Consider the following 16,873-nt stretch of genomic DNA (forward strand, 5'->3'; position numbering starts at 1 on the left):
AAACATTTGAACTTGCAACTTTGCAGGTCAACTTCACACATGTACTACCGTGTGAAGAATTGTTTTTAATTCTTTTTCCTAAATATTAATATATAAAGTTATAAAGCTCAATGAAATTTCTAATTTTAGAACTTTCTGATGCATCAAAAAAATAGAAAATATTTTCTTCACAGATTGCTACTTTTGTGGGTTCGAGATGCAAAATTTCAAGGACAAATGTTCTCTTGTTTGTATGAAACAGAAATGGAGGATTTCTATGTAAAAGCAACACATAGATGCAAATGTAGTATCTAAGCATTTGATACAGACTAATAAACAACATGATCAGTCGAGACACACTGCGGGCACCCTTCGTGAATCTTTAGGGGATTGTCCATTTGGGCAGTACTTAACACACACACACACACACACACACACACACACACACACACACAAAAGAGAGGTTAACAGGCACACAAAAAAAAGAACACAAGGAAGAAAAAAAACACGTACAGGAGGCTACGCATTTATCTCTGTCAGTGTCTCACGTGTATATAGGAGTATATAGTATTACCTCTGTTCCGAAATATAAATTGCTAGAGGAGTTCAGTTTATATTCCCCCAACGACTTATATTTAAGAACGGAGGGAGTACTCCACAAGCCTAGCAGCAAGAAACACACCAGCTCGACGCACACACAATTGATCACCATTACCGTAGCTCATCCTCCTCTCGTCCCATTAGCTGAGAATCATCCTGACACATTACCCATGTCGTTGAGGTTCACGGTGCAGCGTAAGGCGGTACAGCTGGTGTTGCCGGCCGGGCCGACACCACGCGAGCTGAAGCGGCTCTCAGACATTGACGACCAGCACGGTCTACGATTCCACATCCCCGTCATCCAGTTTTACCGGCGTGACGCGTCCATGAGCAGCAGGGACCCCGCAGCGGTGGTCTGGCGCGCGGTGGCCAAAGCGCTCTTGCACTACTACCCTGTTGAATATATTGATTTACGAGGAAACATAAGATATACCAGGATTTGTCCTGACTTATCTTGTACTTCATGTACATCATATACTCCTAAATATATGTCCACGAGGCTCAAGATATTCCACCAAACTCTTTCTCTCTTTTCTAACATGATATCGGCCTTATCTCGATCATAAATCCTAGCCGCCGCCACCGCTTCCGCACCCGCGCGCCGTCCCCGGGGCGGTCGGCCTCCATTACTGCCGCCGGGTGCCGCACCGCCCGTACCTAGGGTTTGTACGTCGGTTGTGTTGACCGGCTGCCCTAGAGAGTCTTTTTCCGGAGCCCTTGCTGCGGAATTTCTCTCTCCCACCGGTCACCTTGATTGGCTTTTTTTCTTTTTAGTTTTCCAACCTAAGATCAATTTGCGTCGCCCGCTGCCGCCGTCGACCCCTTGCGCATCTACTCCAACACCGGCACGACCGGACGGCATCTTAACCGACCCGGCAGCCTCGCGCGACAGGCGACCCCTTACGGCCATCATCCGCGCGTCTGCCCGCTGGTCGCCCCGACCCGGCGGCCTCGCGTCATGCGGCGGCCCTTCACCACCGCCGTTCACGTGCTGGCCCGCCAGGCGAACGGCCGGCCGTCACCACCCTGCTCCGACCGGGACTCCTGCATCACCCCCACCCGGCGGCCTCGCGTCATGCGGCGGCCCATAATAGCCGCCTGCCGACCGCCATCCCCGGCTTCATCTCGGACTCCGCTGCCACCCCGCATCCATCGAGTGGCGTCCCCGACCTCATGTGCGATCAGATTGATCGCCCGCCCGCCGCCACGATCCGCCTCATCTATGTTGTGCGACCGACCTGGCCCGTCGGTTGCGCGCCTGCAAGTCCTGTAAAGAATATCTCGAGTTCAGCGCGCCCCTCCATCATTCCAGCAACGGGCTGCCGCTACGCCGCCGCCCCGTGGTTCTTCTCCCGGCTGCACCAACCCGCGTCACCGCTGCGTCACTCCTTCGGGCCGTAGTGTCGCGGCCCGCGGTCCACCGTCGCCTCGAGGCCGTCCGTGGCTGAATCGATCCTCGTGCCGCCGCTGCGTCGCCCCGTCGTGTCGTAGCGAGTATGGCACGCAGTCCATGCCGCCATCCTGGGTCGTTCTTGCGGTTGCACCGACCCGGGTTCCTTTGCTGCGCCGCCACTTCGGGTCATCGCCGCCGCCCCGAGGTCTTCCCGCCGTCGCCCCGACGCACCTGCCGCCGCTGCGTCGCCCCCCTTCGGGCCGTAGAGCGGCGGCCAGCGGTCCACTTCGCCGTCCCTTCGCGTCGACTTCCCGTGGTATACGTCGTGCTGCCTCCTCGGCGCGGGAACGCCTTTGTCCGCGCAGGTCTTCGTCACGCCGTCGGGTTCTTCGTCTCCTTCAAGAACCGCCGCCGCACTCCTAACCTAGCCGCCGCCGCCATTCTTCTTCGGCCGCCACCGCAGCTACTGTAGCCGCCGCCCGTCCACCTCCTTCGTCTTCGTTTAGCACCAGCTCGTCGCCAGCGCCGCCGTCATCTACCCCTGCCACTTCATCTACTCCGATAACCGCGGCCGACATCGACCCCGCGCCGATTGGCGCCGCAACCGTCGTTGAGTCCTTCTTTAATGGCCTCTCCGATTTCTTCGACATGGCTTACAGCTCGTGGTGGTCCCAGTCTACGCATACCCAGTGCTGGCAACACTGCAGCGTGCCTTCTTCCACGACGTGTCCCCGGACCTGGCATGCCCGGTGCGGCGCTTCGTAAACTTCGTCTTCGTCTGTCTACGCAAGCCCGGTGCTGGCAACTCCCGTGAGTGCCTTCGTCTACGATGTGTCCCCGTGCTTGGCAAACCCGCCGCAACGCGTCGTCAACAACATCTCCTTTCCGGCACACCACTACTTCGACACCACTGCACCCATGGTAACTTGGCGCCCCCTTGCTCTCGCGGCTCCACGACGATTTCCTCGACACCGGCCACCCTGACTCGAGATCGACCACGGCGTTCTACGCACAGCTACCTCGACCATGGCTACACCACGCTACACTCTCGGCTACTTCGCCAAACGGCATAAAGGGCAACCGCCTTGCTTGAGCAATCTCGTCGGTTTCCACTCCAGCCACGCCTTCCGCGATGCGTCGACCATTACGACTAGGGGGGGGGGGGCGTCTGTTGGGGAACGTAGTAATTTCAAAAAAAATTCCTACGCACACGCAAGATCATGGTGATGCGTAGCAACGAGAGGGGAGAGTGTTGTCCACGTACCCTCGTGGACCGAAAGCGGAAGCGTTAGCACAACGCGGTTGATGTAGTCGTACGTCTTCACGATCCGACCGATCAAGTACCGAACGCACGGCACCTTCGAGTTCAGCACACATTCAGCCCGATTACGTCCCTCGAACTCCGATCCAGCCGAGTGTTGAGGGAGAGTTTCGTCAGCACGACGGCGTGGTGACGATGATGATGTTCTACCGACGCAGGGCTTCGCCTAAGCACCGCTACGATATTATCGAGGTGGACTATGGTGGAGGGGGGCACCGCACACGGCTAAAAGATCAATGATCAATTGTTGTGTCTATGGGGTGCCCCCTGCCCCCGTATATAAAGGAGCGAGGGGGGAGACGCGGTCGGCCAGGAGGGGCGCGCCAGGAGGAGTCCTACTCCCACCGGGAGTAGGACTCCCTCCCTTTCCTTGTCGGACTAGGACAAGGGGGGAAGGAGGAGAGAGAGGGGAAGGAAAGGGGGGCGCCGCCCCCTCCTCCTTGTCCTATTCGGACTAGAGGGGGAGGGGGGCGCGGCCTGCCCTAGCCGCCCTCCTCTTCTCCACTAAGGCCCACTATGGCCCATTAAACCCCCGTGGGGTTCCGGTAACCCCTCCGGTACTCCGGTAAAATCCCGATTTCACCCGGAACACTTCCGATATCCAAATATAGGCTTCCAATATATCAATCTTCATGTCTCGACCATTTCGAGACTCCTCGTCATGTCCGTGATCACATCTAGGAGTCCGAACAACCTTCGGTACATCAAAACTCATAAACTCATAATACAACCGTCATCGAAACTTTAAGCGTGCGGACCCTACGGGTTCGAGAACTATGTAGACATGACCGAGACACGTCTCCGGTCAATAACCAATAGCGGAACCTGGATGCTCATATTGGCTCCCACATATTCTACGAAGATCTTTATCGGTCAAACCGCATAACAACATAGATTGTTCCTTTTGTCATCGGTATGTTTCTTGCCCGAGATTCGATCGTCGGTATCTCAATACCTAGTTCAATCTCGTTAACGGCAAGTCTCTTTACTCGTTCCGTAATACATCATCCCGCAACTAACTCATTAGTTGCAATGCTTGCAAGGCTTAAGTGATGTGCATTACCGAGTGGGCCCAGAGATACCTCTCCGACAATCGGAGTGACAAATCCTAATCTCGAAATACGCCAACCCAACAAGTACCTTCGGAGACACCTGTAGAGCACCTTTATAATCACCCAGTTACGTTGTGACGTTTGGTAGCACACAAAGTTTTCCTCCGGTAAACGGGAGTTGCATAATCTCATAGTCATAGGAACATGTATAAGTCATGATGAAAGCAATAGCAGAATACTAAACGATCGTGTGCTAAGCTAACGGAATGGGTCAAGTCAATCACATCATTCTCCTAATGATGTGATCCCGTTAATCAAATAACAACTCATGTCTATGGCTAGGAAACATAACCATCTTTGATCAACGAGCTAGTCAAGTAGAGGCATACTAGTGACACTTTGTTTGTCTATGTATTCACACATGTATCATGTTTCCGGTTAATACAATTCTAGCATGAATAATAAACATTTATGATGATATAAGGAAATAAATAATAACTTTATTATTGCCTCTAGGGCATATTTCCTTCAGTCTCCCACTTGCACTAGAGTCAATAATCTAGATTACACAGTAATGATTCTAACTCCCATGGAGCCTTGGTGCTGATCATGTTTTGCTCGTGGAACAGGCTTAGTCAACGGGTCTGCAACATTCAGATCCGTATGTATCTTGGAAATTTCTATGTCTCCCACCTGGACTAGATCCCGGATGGAATTGAAGCGTCTCTTGATGTGCTTGGTTCTCTTGTGAAATCTGGATTCCTTTGCCAAGGCAATTGCACCAGTATTGTCACAAAAGATTTTCATTGGACCCGATGCACTAGGTATGACACCTAGATCGGATATGAACTCCTTCATCCAGACTCCTTCATTTGCTGCTTCCGAAGCAGCTATGTACTCTGCTTCACACGTAGATCCCGCCACAACGCTTTGTTTAGAACTGCACCAACTAACAACTCCACTGTTCAATGTAAACACGTATCCGGTTTGCGATTTAGAATCGTCGGATCAGTGTCAAAGCTTGCATCGACGTAACCATTTACGACTAGCTCTTTGTCACCTCCATAAACGAGAAACATATCCTTAGTCCTTTTCAGGTATTTCAGGATGTTCTTGACCGCTGTCCAGTGATCCACTCCTGGATTAGTTTGGTACCTCCCTGCCAAACTTATAGCAAGGCACACATCAGGTCTGGTACACAGCATTGCATACATGATAGAGCCTATGGCTGAAGCATAGGGAACATCTTTCATCTTCTCTCTATCTTCTGAAGTGGTCGGGCATTGAGTCTTACTCAACTTCACACCTTGTAACACAGGCAAGAACCCTTTCTTTGCTTGATCCATTTTGAACTTCTTCAAAACTTTGTCAAGGTATGTGCTTTGTGAAAGTCCAATTAAGCGTCTTGATCTATCTCTATAGATCTTGATCCCCAATATATAAGCAGCTTCACCGAGGTCTTTCATTGAAAAACTCTTATTCAAGTATCCCTTTATGCTATCCAGAAATTCTATATCATGTCCAATCAACAATATGTCATCCACATATAATATCATAAATGCTACAGAGCTCCCACTCACTTTCTTGTAAATACAGGCTTCTCCAAAAGTCTGTATAAAACCAAATGCTTTGATCACACTATCAAAGTGTTTATTCCAACTCCGAGAGGCTTGCACCAGTCCATAAATGGATCGCTGGAGCTTGCACACTTTGTTAGCTCCCTTTGGATCGACAAAACCTTCCGGCTGCATCATATACAACTCTTCTTCTAGAAATCCATTCAGGAATGCAGTTTTGACACCCATTTGCCAAATTTCATAATCATAAAATGCGGCAATTGCTAACATGATTCGGACAGACTTAAGCATCGCTACGGGTGAGAAGGTCTCATCGTAGTCAATCCCTTGAACTTGTCGAAAACCTTTCGCAACAAGTCGAGCTTTATAGACAGTAACATTACCGTCAGCGTCAGTATTCTTCTTGAAGATCCGTTTATTCTCAATGGCTTGCTGATCATCGGGCAAGTCAACCAAAGTCCACATTTTGTTCTCATACATGGATCCCATCTCAGATTTCACGGCCTCAAGCCATTTTGCGGAATCTGGGCTCACCATCGCTTCTTCATAGTTCGTAGGTTCATCATGGTCTAGTAACATAACCTCCAGAACAGGATTACCGTACCACTCTAGTGCGGATCTTACTCTGGTTGACCTACGAGGTTCAGTAACAACTTGATCTGAAGTTCCATGATCATCATCATTAACTTCCTCACTAATTGGTATAGACGTCACAGGAACCGGTTTCTGTGATGAACTACTTTCCAATAAGGGAGCAGGTATGGTTACCTCATCAAGTTCTACTTTCCTCCCACTCACTTCTTTCGAGAGAAACTCCTTCTCTAGAAATGATCCATTCTTAGCAACGAATGTCTTGCCTTCGGATCTGTGATAGAAGGTGTAACCAACATCTCCTTTGGGTATCCTATGAAGACACATTTCTCCGATTTGGGTTCGAGCTTATCAGGTTGAAGCTTTTTCACATAAGCATCGCAGCCTCAAACTTTAAGAAACGACAACTTTGGTTTCTTGCCAAACCACAGTTCATAAGGCGTCGTCTCAACGGATTTTCATGGTGTCCTATTTACGTGAATGCGGCCGTCTCTAAAGCATAACCCCAAAACGATAGCGGTAAATCAGTAAGAGACATCATAGATCGCACCATATCTAGTAAAGTACGATTATGACGTTCGGACACACCATTACGCTGTGGTGTTCCAGGTGGCGTGAGTTGCGAAACTATTCCGCATTGTTTCAAATGTAGACCAAACTCGTAACTCAAATATTCTCCTCCACGATCAGATCGTAGAAACTTTATTTTCTTGTTACGATGATTTTCAACTTCACTCTGAAATTCTTTGAACTTTTCAAATGTTTCGGACTTATGTTTCATTAAGTAGATATACCCATATCTGCTTAAATCATCTGTGAAGGTGAGAAAATAACGATACCCGCCGCGAGCCTCAATATTCATTGGTCCACATACATCAGTATGTATGATCTCCAATAAATCAGTTGCTCGCTCCATAGTTCCGGAGAACGGCGTTTTAGTCATCTTGCCCATGAGGCATGGTTCGCAAGTACCAAGTGATTCCAAAATAACATCAGTATGGAGTTTCTTCATGCGCTTTACACCAATATGACCCAAACGGCAGTGCCACAAATAAGTTGCACTATCATTATCAACTCTGCATCTTTTGGCTTCAACATTATGAATATGTGTATCACTACTATCGAGATTCATCAAAAATAGACCACTCTTCAAGGGTGCATGACCATAAAAGATATTACTCATATAAATAGAACAACCATTATTCTCTGATTTAAATGAATAACCGTCTCGCATTAAACAAGATCCAGATATAATGTTCATGCTCAATGCTAGCACCAAATAACAATTATTTAGGTCTAATACTAATCCCGAAGGTAGATGTAGAGGTAGCGTGCCGACGGCGATCACATCGACTTTGGAACCGTTTCCCACGCGCATCGTCACCTCGTCCTTGGCTAGTGTTCGCTTAATCCGTAGTCCCTGCTTTGAGTTGCAAATATTAGCAACAGAACCAGTATCAATTACCCAGGTGCTACTGCGAACTCTGGTAAGGTACACATCAATAACATGTATATCACATATACCTTTGTTCACCTTGCCATCCTTCTTATCCGCCAAATACTTGGGGCAGTTCCGCTTCCAGTGACCAGTCTGCTTGCAGTAGAAGCACTCAGTCTCAGGCTTAGGTCCAGACTTGGGTTTCTTCTCTTGAGCAGCAACTTGCTTGCTGTTCTTCTTGAAGTTCCCCTTCTTCTTCCCTTTGCCCTTTTTCTTGAAACTGGTGGTCTTATTAACAATCAACACTTGATTCTCCTTCTTGATTTCTACCTCCGCAGCTTTTAGCATTGCGAAGAGCTCAGGAATCGTCTTATCCATCCCTTGCATGTTATAGTTCATCACGAAGCTCTTGTAGCTTGGTGGTAGTGATTGAAGAATTCTGTCAATGACGCTATCATCCGGAAGATTAACTCCCAGTTGAACCAAGTGATTGTTATACCCAGACATTCTGAGTATATGCTCACTGACAGAACTATTCTCCTCCATCTTGCAGTTGTAGAACTTATTGGAGACTTCATATCTCTCAATCCGGGCATTTGCTTGAAATATTAACTTCAACTCCTGGAACATCTCATATGCTCCATGACGTTCAAAACGTTGTTGAAGTCCCGGTTCTAAGCCGTAAAGCATGGCACACTGAACTATCGAGTAGTCATCAGCTTTGCTCTACCAGACGTTCATAACATCTGGTGTTGCTCCTGCAGCAGGTTTGGCACCTAGCGGTGCTTCCAGGACGTAATTCTTCTGTGCAGCAATGAGGATATTCCTCAAGTTACGGACCCAGTCCGTGTAATTGCTACCATCATCTTTCAACTTTGCTTTCTCAAGGAACGCATTAAAATTCAACGGAACAACAGCACGGGCCATCTATCTCCAATCAACATAGACAAGCAAGATACTATCAGGTACTAAGTTCATGATAAATTTAAGTTCAATTAATCATATTACTTAAGAACTCCCACTTAGATAGACATCCCTCTTATCCTCTAAGTGATCACGTAATCCATATTAACTAAACCATAACCGATCATCACGTGAAATGGAGTAGCTTTCAATGGTGAACATCACTATGTTGATCAAATCTACTATATGATTCACGCTCGACCTTTCGGTCTCAGTGTTCCGAGGCCATATCTGCATATGCTAGGCTCGTCAAGTTTAACCTGAGTATTCTGCGTGTGCAAAACTGGCTTGCACCCGTTGTAGATGGACGTAGAGCTTATGACACCCGATCATCACGTGGTGTCTGGGCACGACTAACTTTGGCAATGGTGCGTACTCAGGGAGAACACTTTTATCTGGAAATTTTGTGACAGATCATCTAATAATGCTACCGTCAATCAAAGCAAGATAAGATGCATAAAAGATAAACATCACATGCAATCAATATAAGTGATATGATATGGCTATCATCATCTTGTGCTTGTGATCTCCATCTCCGAAGCACCGTCATGATCACCATCGTCACCGGCGCGACACCTTGATCTCCATCGTAGAATCGTTGTCGTCTCGCCAATCTTATGCTTCGACGACTATCGCTACCGCTTAGTGATAAAGTAAAGCATTACAGGGCGATTGCATTGCATGCAATAAAGCGACAACCATATGGCTCCTGCCAGTTGCCGATAACTCGGTTACAAAACATGATCATCTCATACAATAAAATTTAGCATCATGCTTTGACCATATCACATCACAACATGCCCTGCAAAAACAAGTTAGACGTCCTCTACTTTGTTGTTGCAAGTTTTACGTGGCTGCTACGGGCTGAGCAAGAACCGTTCTTACCTACGCATCAAAACCACAACGATAGTTTGTCAAGTTGGTGCTGTTTTAACCTTCGCAAGGACCGGGTGTAGCCACACTCTGTTCAAATAAAGTTGGAGAAACTGACACCCGCCAGCCACCTGTGTGCAAAGCACGTCGGTAGAACCAGTCTCGCGTAAGCGTACGCGTAATGTCGGTCCGGGCCGCTTCATCCAACAATACCGCCGAACCAAAGTATGACATGCTGGTAAGCAGTATGACTTATATCGCTCACAACTCACTTGTGTTCAACTCGTGCATATGACATCTACGCATAAAACCAGGCTCGGATGCCACTGTTGGGGAACGTAGTAATTTCAAAAAAATTCCTACGCACACGCAAGATCATGGTGATGCATAGCAACGAGAGGGGAGAGTGTTGTCCATGTACCCTCGTAGACCGAAAGCGGAAGCGTTAGCACAACGCGGCTGATGTAGTCGTACGTCTTCACGATCCGACCGATCAAGTACCGAACGCACGGCACCTCCGAGTTCAGCACACGTTCAGCCCGATGACGTCTCTCGAACTCCGATCCAGTCGAGTGTTGAGGGAGAGTTTCGTTAGCACAACGGTGTGGTGACGATGATGATGTTCTACCGACGCAGGGCTTCGCCTAAGCACCGCTACGATATTATCGAGGTGGACTATGGTGGAGGGGGGCACCGCACACGGCTAAAAGATCAATGATCAATTGTTGTGTCTATGGGGTGCCCCCTGCCCCCGTATATAAAGGAGCAATGAGGAGAGCGGCGGCCGGCCAGGAGGGGCCCGCCAGGAGGAGTCCTACTCCCACCGGGAGTAGGACTCCCTCCCTTTCCTTGTTGGACTAGGAGAAGGGGGGAAGGAGGAGAGAGAGGGGAAGGAAAGGGGGGCGCCGCCCCCCCCTCCTTGTCCAATTCGGACTAGAGGGGGAGGGGGCGCACGGCCTGCCCTAGCCACCCCTCCTCTTCTCCACTAAGGCCCACTATGGCCCATTAAACCCCCGGGGGGTTCCGGTAACCCCTCCGGTACTCCGGTAAAATCCCGATTTCACCCGGAACACTTCCGATATTCAAATATAGGCTTCCAATATATCAATCTTCATTTCTCGACCATTTCGAGACTCCTCGTCATGTCCGTGATCACATCCGGGACTCCGAAAAACCTTCGGTACATCAAAACATATAAACTCATAATATAACTGTCATCGAAACGTTAAGCGTGCGGACCCTACGGGTTCGAGAACTATGTAGACATGACCGAGACACGTCTCCGGTCAATAACCAATAGCGGAACCTGGATGCTCATATTGGCTCCCACATATTCTACGAAGATCTTTATCGGTCAAACCGCATAACAACATACGTTGTTCCTTTTGTCATCGGTATGTTACTTGCCCGAGATTCAATCGTCGGTATCTCAATACCTAGTTCAATCTCGTTACCGGCAAGTCTCTTTACTCATTCCGTAATATATTATACCGACTAACTCATTAGTTGCAATGCTTGCAAGGCTTAAGTGATGTGCATTACCGAGTGGGCCCAGAGATACCTCTCCGACAATCGAAGTGACAAATCCTAATCTCGAAATACGCCAACCCAACAAGTACCTTCGAAGACACCTGTAGAGCACCTTTATAATCACCCAGTTACATTGTGACGTTTGGTAGCACAAAAAGTGTTCCTCCGGTAAACGGGAGTTGCATAATCTCATAGTCGTAGGAACATGTATAAGTCATGATGAAAGCAATAGCAGAATACTAAATGATCATGTGCTAAGCTAACGGAATGGGTCAAGTCAATCACATCATTCTCCTAATGATGTGATCCCGTTAATCAAATGACAACTCATGTCTATGGCTAGAAAACATAACCATCTTTGATCAACGAGCTAGTCAAGTAGAGGCATACTAGTGACACCTTGTTTGTCTATGTATTCACACATGTATCATGTTTCCGGTTAATACAATTCTAGCATGAATAATAAACATTTATCATGATATAAGGAAATAAATAATAACTTTATTATTGCCTCTAGGGCATATTTCCTTCAGCGTCAGCTTGCCTTTGGATTCTTCTCCAGTCTAACCGTCTGTGTCGCTACCGTTGTGACTGCGGGGGGATGTTGAACATATTGTTTTATTAGGAAACATAAGATAGACCAGGATTTGTTCTGACCTATCTTGTACTCCAAGTAGATCATGTAATCCTATATATATGTCCATGAGGCTCAAGCAATACAACGAACTATTCCACCAAATCCTCTTTCTCCCTTCTAACATACCCATTCGCCGGCCGGCTAAGGGAGCTCGGTGGTCGCAAGCTTGTTGTTGACTGCACCGGTGAGGGTGTGCTGTTCATCGAGGCCAACACTGACGCGCGTCTGGAGCACTTAGGTGACGCCTTGCAGCCGCCCTTCCCTGGACTGGAGGAGCTCATCTTCGATGTCCCTGGCTCGTCGGAAGTTATTGGCACCCCACTTCTCCTCTTTCAGGTAACTTTAGCTTTCGGTAATGCTAAAAATCTGAAGGCAGATTTTTATGGATGGCAAATCGAACGTTTTTTATGCAATTTATGTTGGTCCAAGGATGGGAAATGTAGTTTGCAAACTAGGTAGTTTCATCGCAAAAAATGAATGGAGACAGATTTTCATGCTTGCCAACTAAACTTGGCATCCTCAGCAAACATAATTGCATAAAAATCTCAAATATGCCATGGTTAAAAATCAACATCGGATTTGTTGTTGAATCCAAGTTTTTCATAAGCATACCATATGTCTACGTGATCGATGCATGCATGGTACTGGCTAACCGTTCATGGTATGTGCAGGTGACACGGCTAGCATGCGGAGGATTCATCCTAGTAGTGGGGATGATGCACACGATGGCGGACGCGCCAGGGATGGTGCAGTTCCTGGCTGCCGTGGCTGAGCTGGCACGGGGCGCCACGGTGCCATCGGTGCGGCCGGTGTGGGGGCGCGAGCTTCTGGAGGCACGGAACCCGCCGTGCCCTGCCTTCGTGCACCGGGCGTATGACGAGGTGCCCGACACCAAGGGTACCATCATGCCGCTCAGCGACATGGTGCAGCGCTCCTTCTTCTTCGGGCCCTGGGAAGTCGCCGCCATCCGGTCTCATCTCCCGCGGGGCCTCCTGGAGCATGCCACCATGTTTGAGGTCCTTACGGGTTGCGTGTGGAGGTGCTGCACCGCGGCTCTTGCCCCTGACGCCGACGAGGAGATGCGGATGATCTGCATCGTCAGCGCCCGTTGCGGCAGGGCCGCCATCCCGAGCGGCTACTACAACCATGCTTTCGCCTTGCCAGCCACCGTGTCGTCCGCCGGCGATCTGTGCGCGAACCCCCTGAGCTACGCGGTGCAGCTGGTGAAAGAAGCCAAGGGAGTCGTGAACACGGAGTATATGCGGTCGGTAACAGATCTGATGGTGCAGCGCGGGCGGCCGCACTTCACCCTGGCGCGCACGTACCTGACGTCGGACGTGACCAAGGCAGGGTTCGGCGACCTGGACTTTGGGTGGGGCACGCCGGTGTACGGCGGGCCGGCCAAGGGCAGCCGAACTGGCTTGCTGCGATGCGTGAGGAGTTCGACGCCTTGCAGCGCAACCGTATGTGGGAGCTTGTCCCGTGGCCTCCTCGTGCCAACGTCATCACTGGCAAGTGGGTCTTCCGCCACAAGACTCGCCCCGACGGTTCCCACAAGCGCTACAAGGCGCATTGGGTCGTGCGTGGTTTTCGCCAGCGCGCCGGCGTGGACTTCACCGACACCTTTGCCCCGGTTGTCAAACCGGGCACGATTCGCGCTGTTCTCCAGCTCATTGTTTCTCGCGCCTGTCCCGTTCACCAGCTCGACGTGTCCAATGCTTTTCTGCATGGCCACCTCGACGAGCAGGTGTTCTGTCAGCAGCCTACTGGTTTTGTCAACACCGACCATCCGGACCACGTGTGCTTGCTCTCCCGTTCTCACAACGGGTTGAAGCAGGCACCTCGGGCCTGGTACCAGCGGATCGCGGCCTTCCTTCAGCAGCAGGGGTTCTGGTTCACACAGTCTGATGCCTCCCTGTTTATTTATCACCAGGGCACCGCCACAACGTACCTCCTCCTCTACATCGATGACATCATCCTAACTGCGTCCTCGCCACCGCTGTTTCAGCAGATCACAGCTCGCCTCCGCTCAGAGTTCGCCCTCAAGGACTTGGGGGCTCTCCACTACTTCCTCGGCATCGAGGTTGTTCGCCGGGCCACTGGCTTCTTCCTGCATCAGCACAAGTATGCCTATGAGCTTCTGGAGAGAGCCGGCATGCTTAACTGCAAGCCTGCTCCTACGCCTGTCGACACAAAGGCTAAGGTGTCTGCCGTTGAGCGAGTCCTGGACTAAGGGGTCCTCGGGCGTCCGGCCTGTTATCTATGGGCCGGACTGATGGGCTGTGAAGACATGAAGGCCGAAGACCGTACCTGTGTCCGGATTGGACTCTCCTTGGCGTGGAAGGCAAGGTTGGCGATCGACTATGAAGATTCCTTCTTATGTAACCAACTCTATGTAACCCTAGATCCCCCCGGTGTCTATATAAACCGGAGGGCGTAGTCCGGATCGGGGACACTCATTACCATAGTCATACGGGCTAGGCTTCTAGGGTTTAGCCATTACGATCTCGTGGTAGATCAACTCTTGTAACACTCATATTCATCAAGATCAATCAAGCAGGAAGTAGGGTATTACCTCCATAGAGGGCCCGAACCTGGGTAAACATCGTGTCCCCCGTCTCCTGTTACCATCGACCTTAGACGCACAGTTCGGGACCCCCTACCCGAGATCCGCCGGTTTTGGCACCGACATTGGTGCTTTCATTGAGAGTTCCACTGTGCCGTCAACAAAAGATTCGATGGCCCCTTCGATCGTCCATAGTGACGCTGTCCAGGGAGAAACCTTCCTCCCCGGACAGATCTTTGTGTTCGGCGGCTTCGTACTGCGGGCCAACTCGCTTGGCCATCTGGAGCAGATCGATAGTTACGCCCCTGGCCATCGGGTCAGATTCGGAAGCTTAAACTACGTCGCGGACGTCCGCGGAGACTTGATCTTCGACGGATTTGAGACCGCGATGATTGCTCCCCCTCGCTCCGATGAACATGACTTAAATCTGTCATCGGGCCACATCGAGGAGATGGCTCCTGTTGCTGCAATGGCCTTAGAGCCGGAGCAAATCGTGCCATCCGAGGCCACAGGGTCCGCGGCGTTGGAGCCGCACACAGACTCGACATCTTACAATATTTGCGTCAACGGAACTCCGGACTCGTCTCCGGCTATAAGTTCCGGACCATGTACGCATGCGGACACCGAGCTGGATCGGTTATCGATTTTCGAATTCAGCGCTGCAGACCTCTTCCAGCACTCACCTCTGGGTGATGTGATAAACTCTTTAAAGAATTTGTCCTTGGAGAAGGACTCATAGCCGAACTATGTCCGGCTCGAGCTAGAGGCAGATAATGGGGAACTTCGTTTCCCACCCGCCACCCACTTCATAGCCACTGTCGAGGACTTAACCGACATACCAGATTATGGCTCTGAAGACATTGACGGTATCTACGATGATGCCGACAAGGAGCAAGGCCAAAGCCCGCCAGTCACCGGACGTGGGACGGCCACCACTTCGTACGACGTGTACATAGTCGACACACTTAAAAAAGCGCGCAACGACGGCACCGGAGAAAATAGTACTCCGGACGACGCCGAAAACAATGAAGACCCTGTTGGAGCAAGATCCAAACAGGAGGAACAGGAAAACGGGCAAGCCAGCCCCGATGAATAGGCCCTGCCTAGCGACAATTCGGAGGACGACAATTACCTTCCGCTCTCCGAAGATGAGGTAAGCCTCGGCGACGAAGACTTCATCGTACCCGAAGAGCCCCTCGAGCAGGAGCGCTTCAAGCGCAGGCTCATAGCTATGGCAAGGAGCCTGAAAAAGAAGCAGCAACAGCTTCAAGTTGACCAAGACCTACTCAACGATAGATGGACCCAAGTCCTGGTCGCCAAAGAATACGGCCTTAGTGGCCTGGCCAAAAGCTACCCAAAGCATAGATTGCTACATCAGTTTGATGACAAGGCGTTGGAGCCCGTACCATCACCACACAATGCGGCAGGTCGCCGACAATTCTGTCCAGATAAAGATGCAACTCAAGCCGAACACTAGACCGCCCCACCTCGCCGTAAAGGCAAGAATAACGCAGCTCACGATTGTCCACACAACCTGCAGCCAAGGTAGTCAGAATCCCGACTTGACTGCTAGAATCCTATGACTTCACGACCCTACAGAAGCATGTCGATCCAAGTCCCACTGAATCCGGATCAGGTAAAATCCATGTTGAGTCGCGATCCAAATCATAGAATCCTGTAGAAAATTGTAGAATCCCGATTATGCTATGGACTATATCGGATTCTACTAATTTATCTAAGCCATATGTTTATTTGTAGCACAATCTATGCCATTATCCAGATCCCTTTTCACATGACTCATAACCCTTTATTCCCCTCCCAAGCCCAAATGCTCAGTCGTTAACACCTTTGATCTGGCTCTCTGTAACCCTAGATCAAAATTGAGGATCAGGCTTGTCGACGGATGGAATTGACGTGAGAAGGAGGATGCGTCAATATTGATCGGAGAAGGAGAGCAAGACCCTTCAAGGTTCAACACTATAGGGCATCTACACAAGTGATCAGCCATTCACATACTCTAATAAACCTCCTAACTAAATTTCGTATGTTGAAGATTTAAATGTTCTATATATTTGCCTCCCATATATGTTCCATAAATGTAAGCTAGCACTGATGTGTATGTTTTTTGCTATATATTTAGTGTTAAACTCTATATAACCCATATAAATTTCTGGCATGGATAGAAAATATCTTATTTTAGTAAATCTAGTAGAATCCTCGATTCCATGACTCGATTCTATCTAAGGTAAATCGATCTGGCTCCGAATCCCGACTCTGACTACCTTGCCTGCAGCGGGACATGGACAGTAGAGCAGGACACGCAAGACCGATCTACGGATCGCGAAAGCATACC

At 49.6% G+C, this 16,873-nt stretch overlaps 1 protein-coding gene across 1 annotated transcript; it reads left to right on the forward strand.

The window, feature by feature from the left end:
* Nucleotides 1–413: 413 nt before the first annotated feature.
* Nucleotides 414–14,187, forward strand: LOC109767173 (benzyl alcohol O-benzoyltransferase-like). Its single transcript, XM_040393296.1, has 4 exons — nucleotides 414–968; nucleotides 12,078–12,290; nucleotides 12,626–13,417; nucleotides 13,657–14,187. Exons 1-4 carry the CDS (start codon nucleotides 750–752, stop codon nucleotides 14,185–14,187), a joined length of 1,755 nt encoding a protein of 584 aa, XP_040249230.1. The 5' UTR covers nucleotides 414–749.
* Nucleotides 14,188–16,873: the final 2,686 nt, after the last annotated feature.

The sequence above is a fragment of the Aegilops tauschii genome, chromosome 6 (assembly GCF_002575655.3).
Source record: "Aegilops tauschii subsp. strangulata cultivar AL8/78 chromosome 6, Aet v6.0, whole genome shotgun sequence".
Lineage (NCBI taxonomy): Eukaryota > Viridiplantae > Streptophyta > Magnoliopsida > Poales > Poaceae > Aegilops > Aegilops tauschii.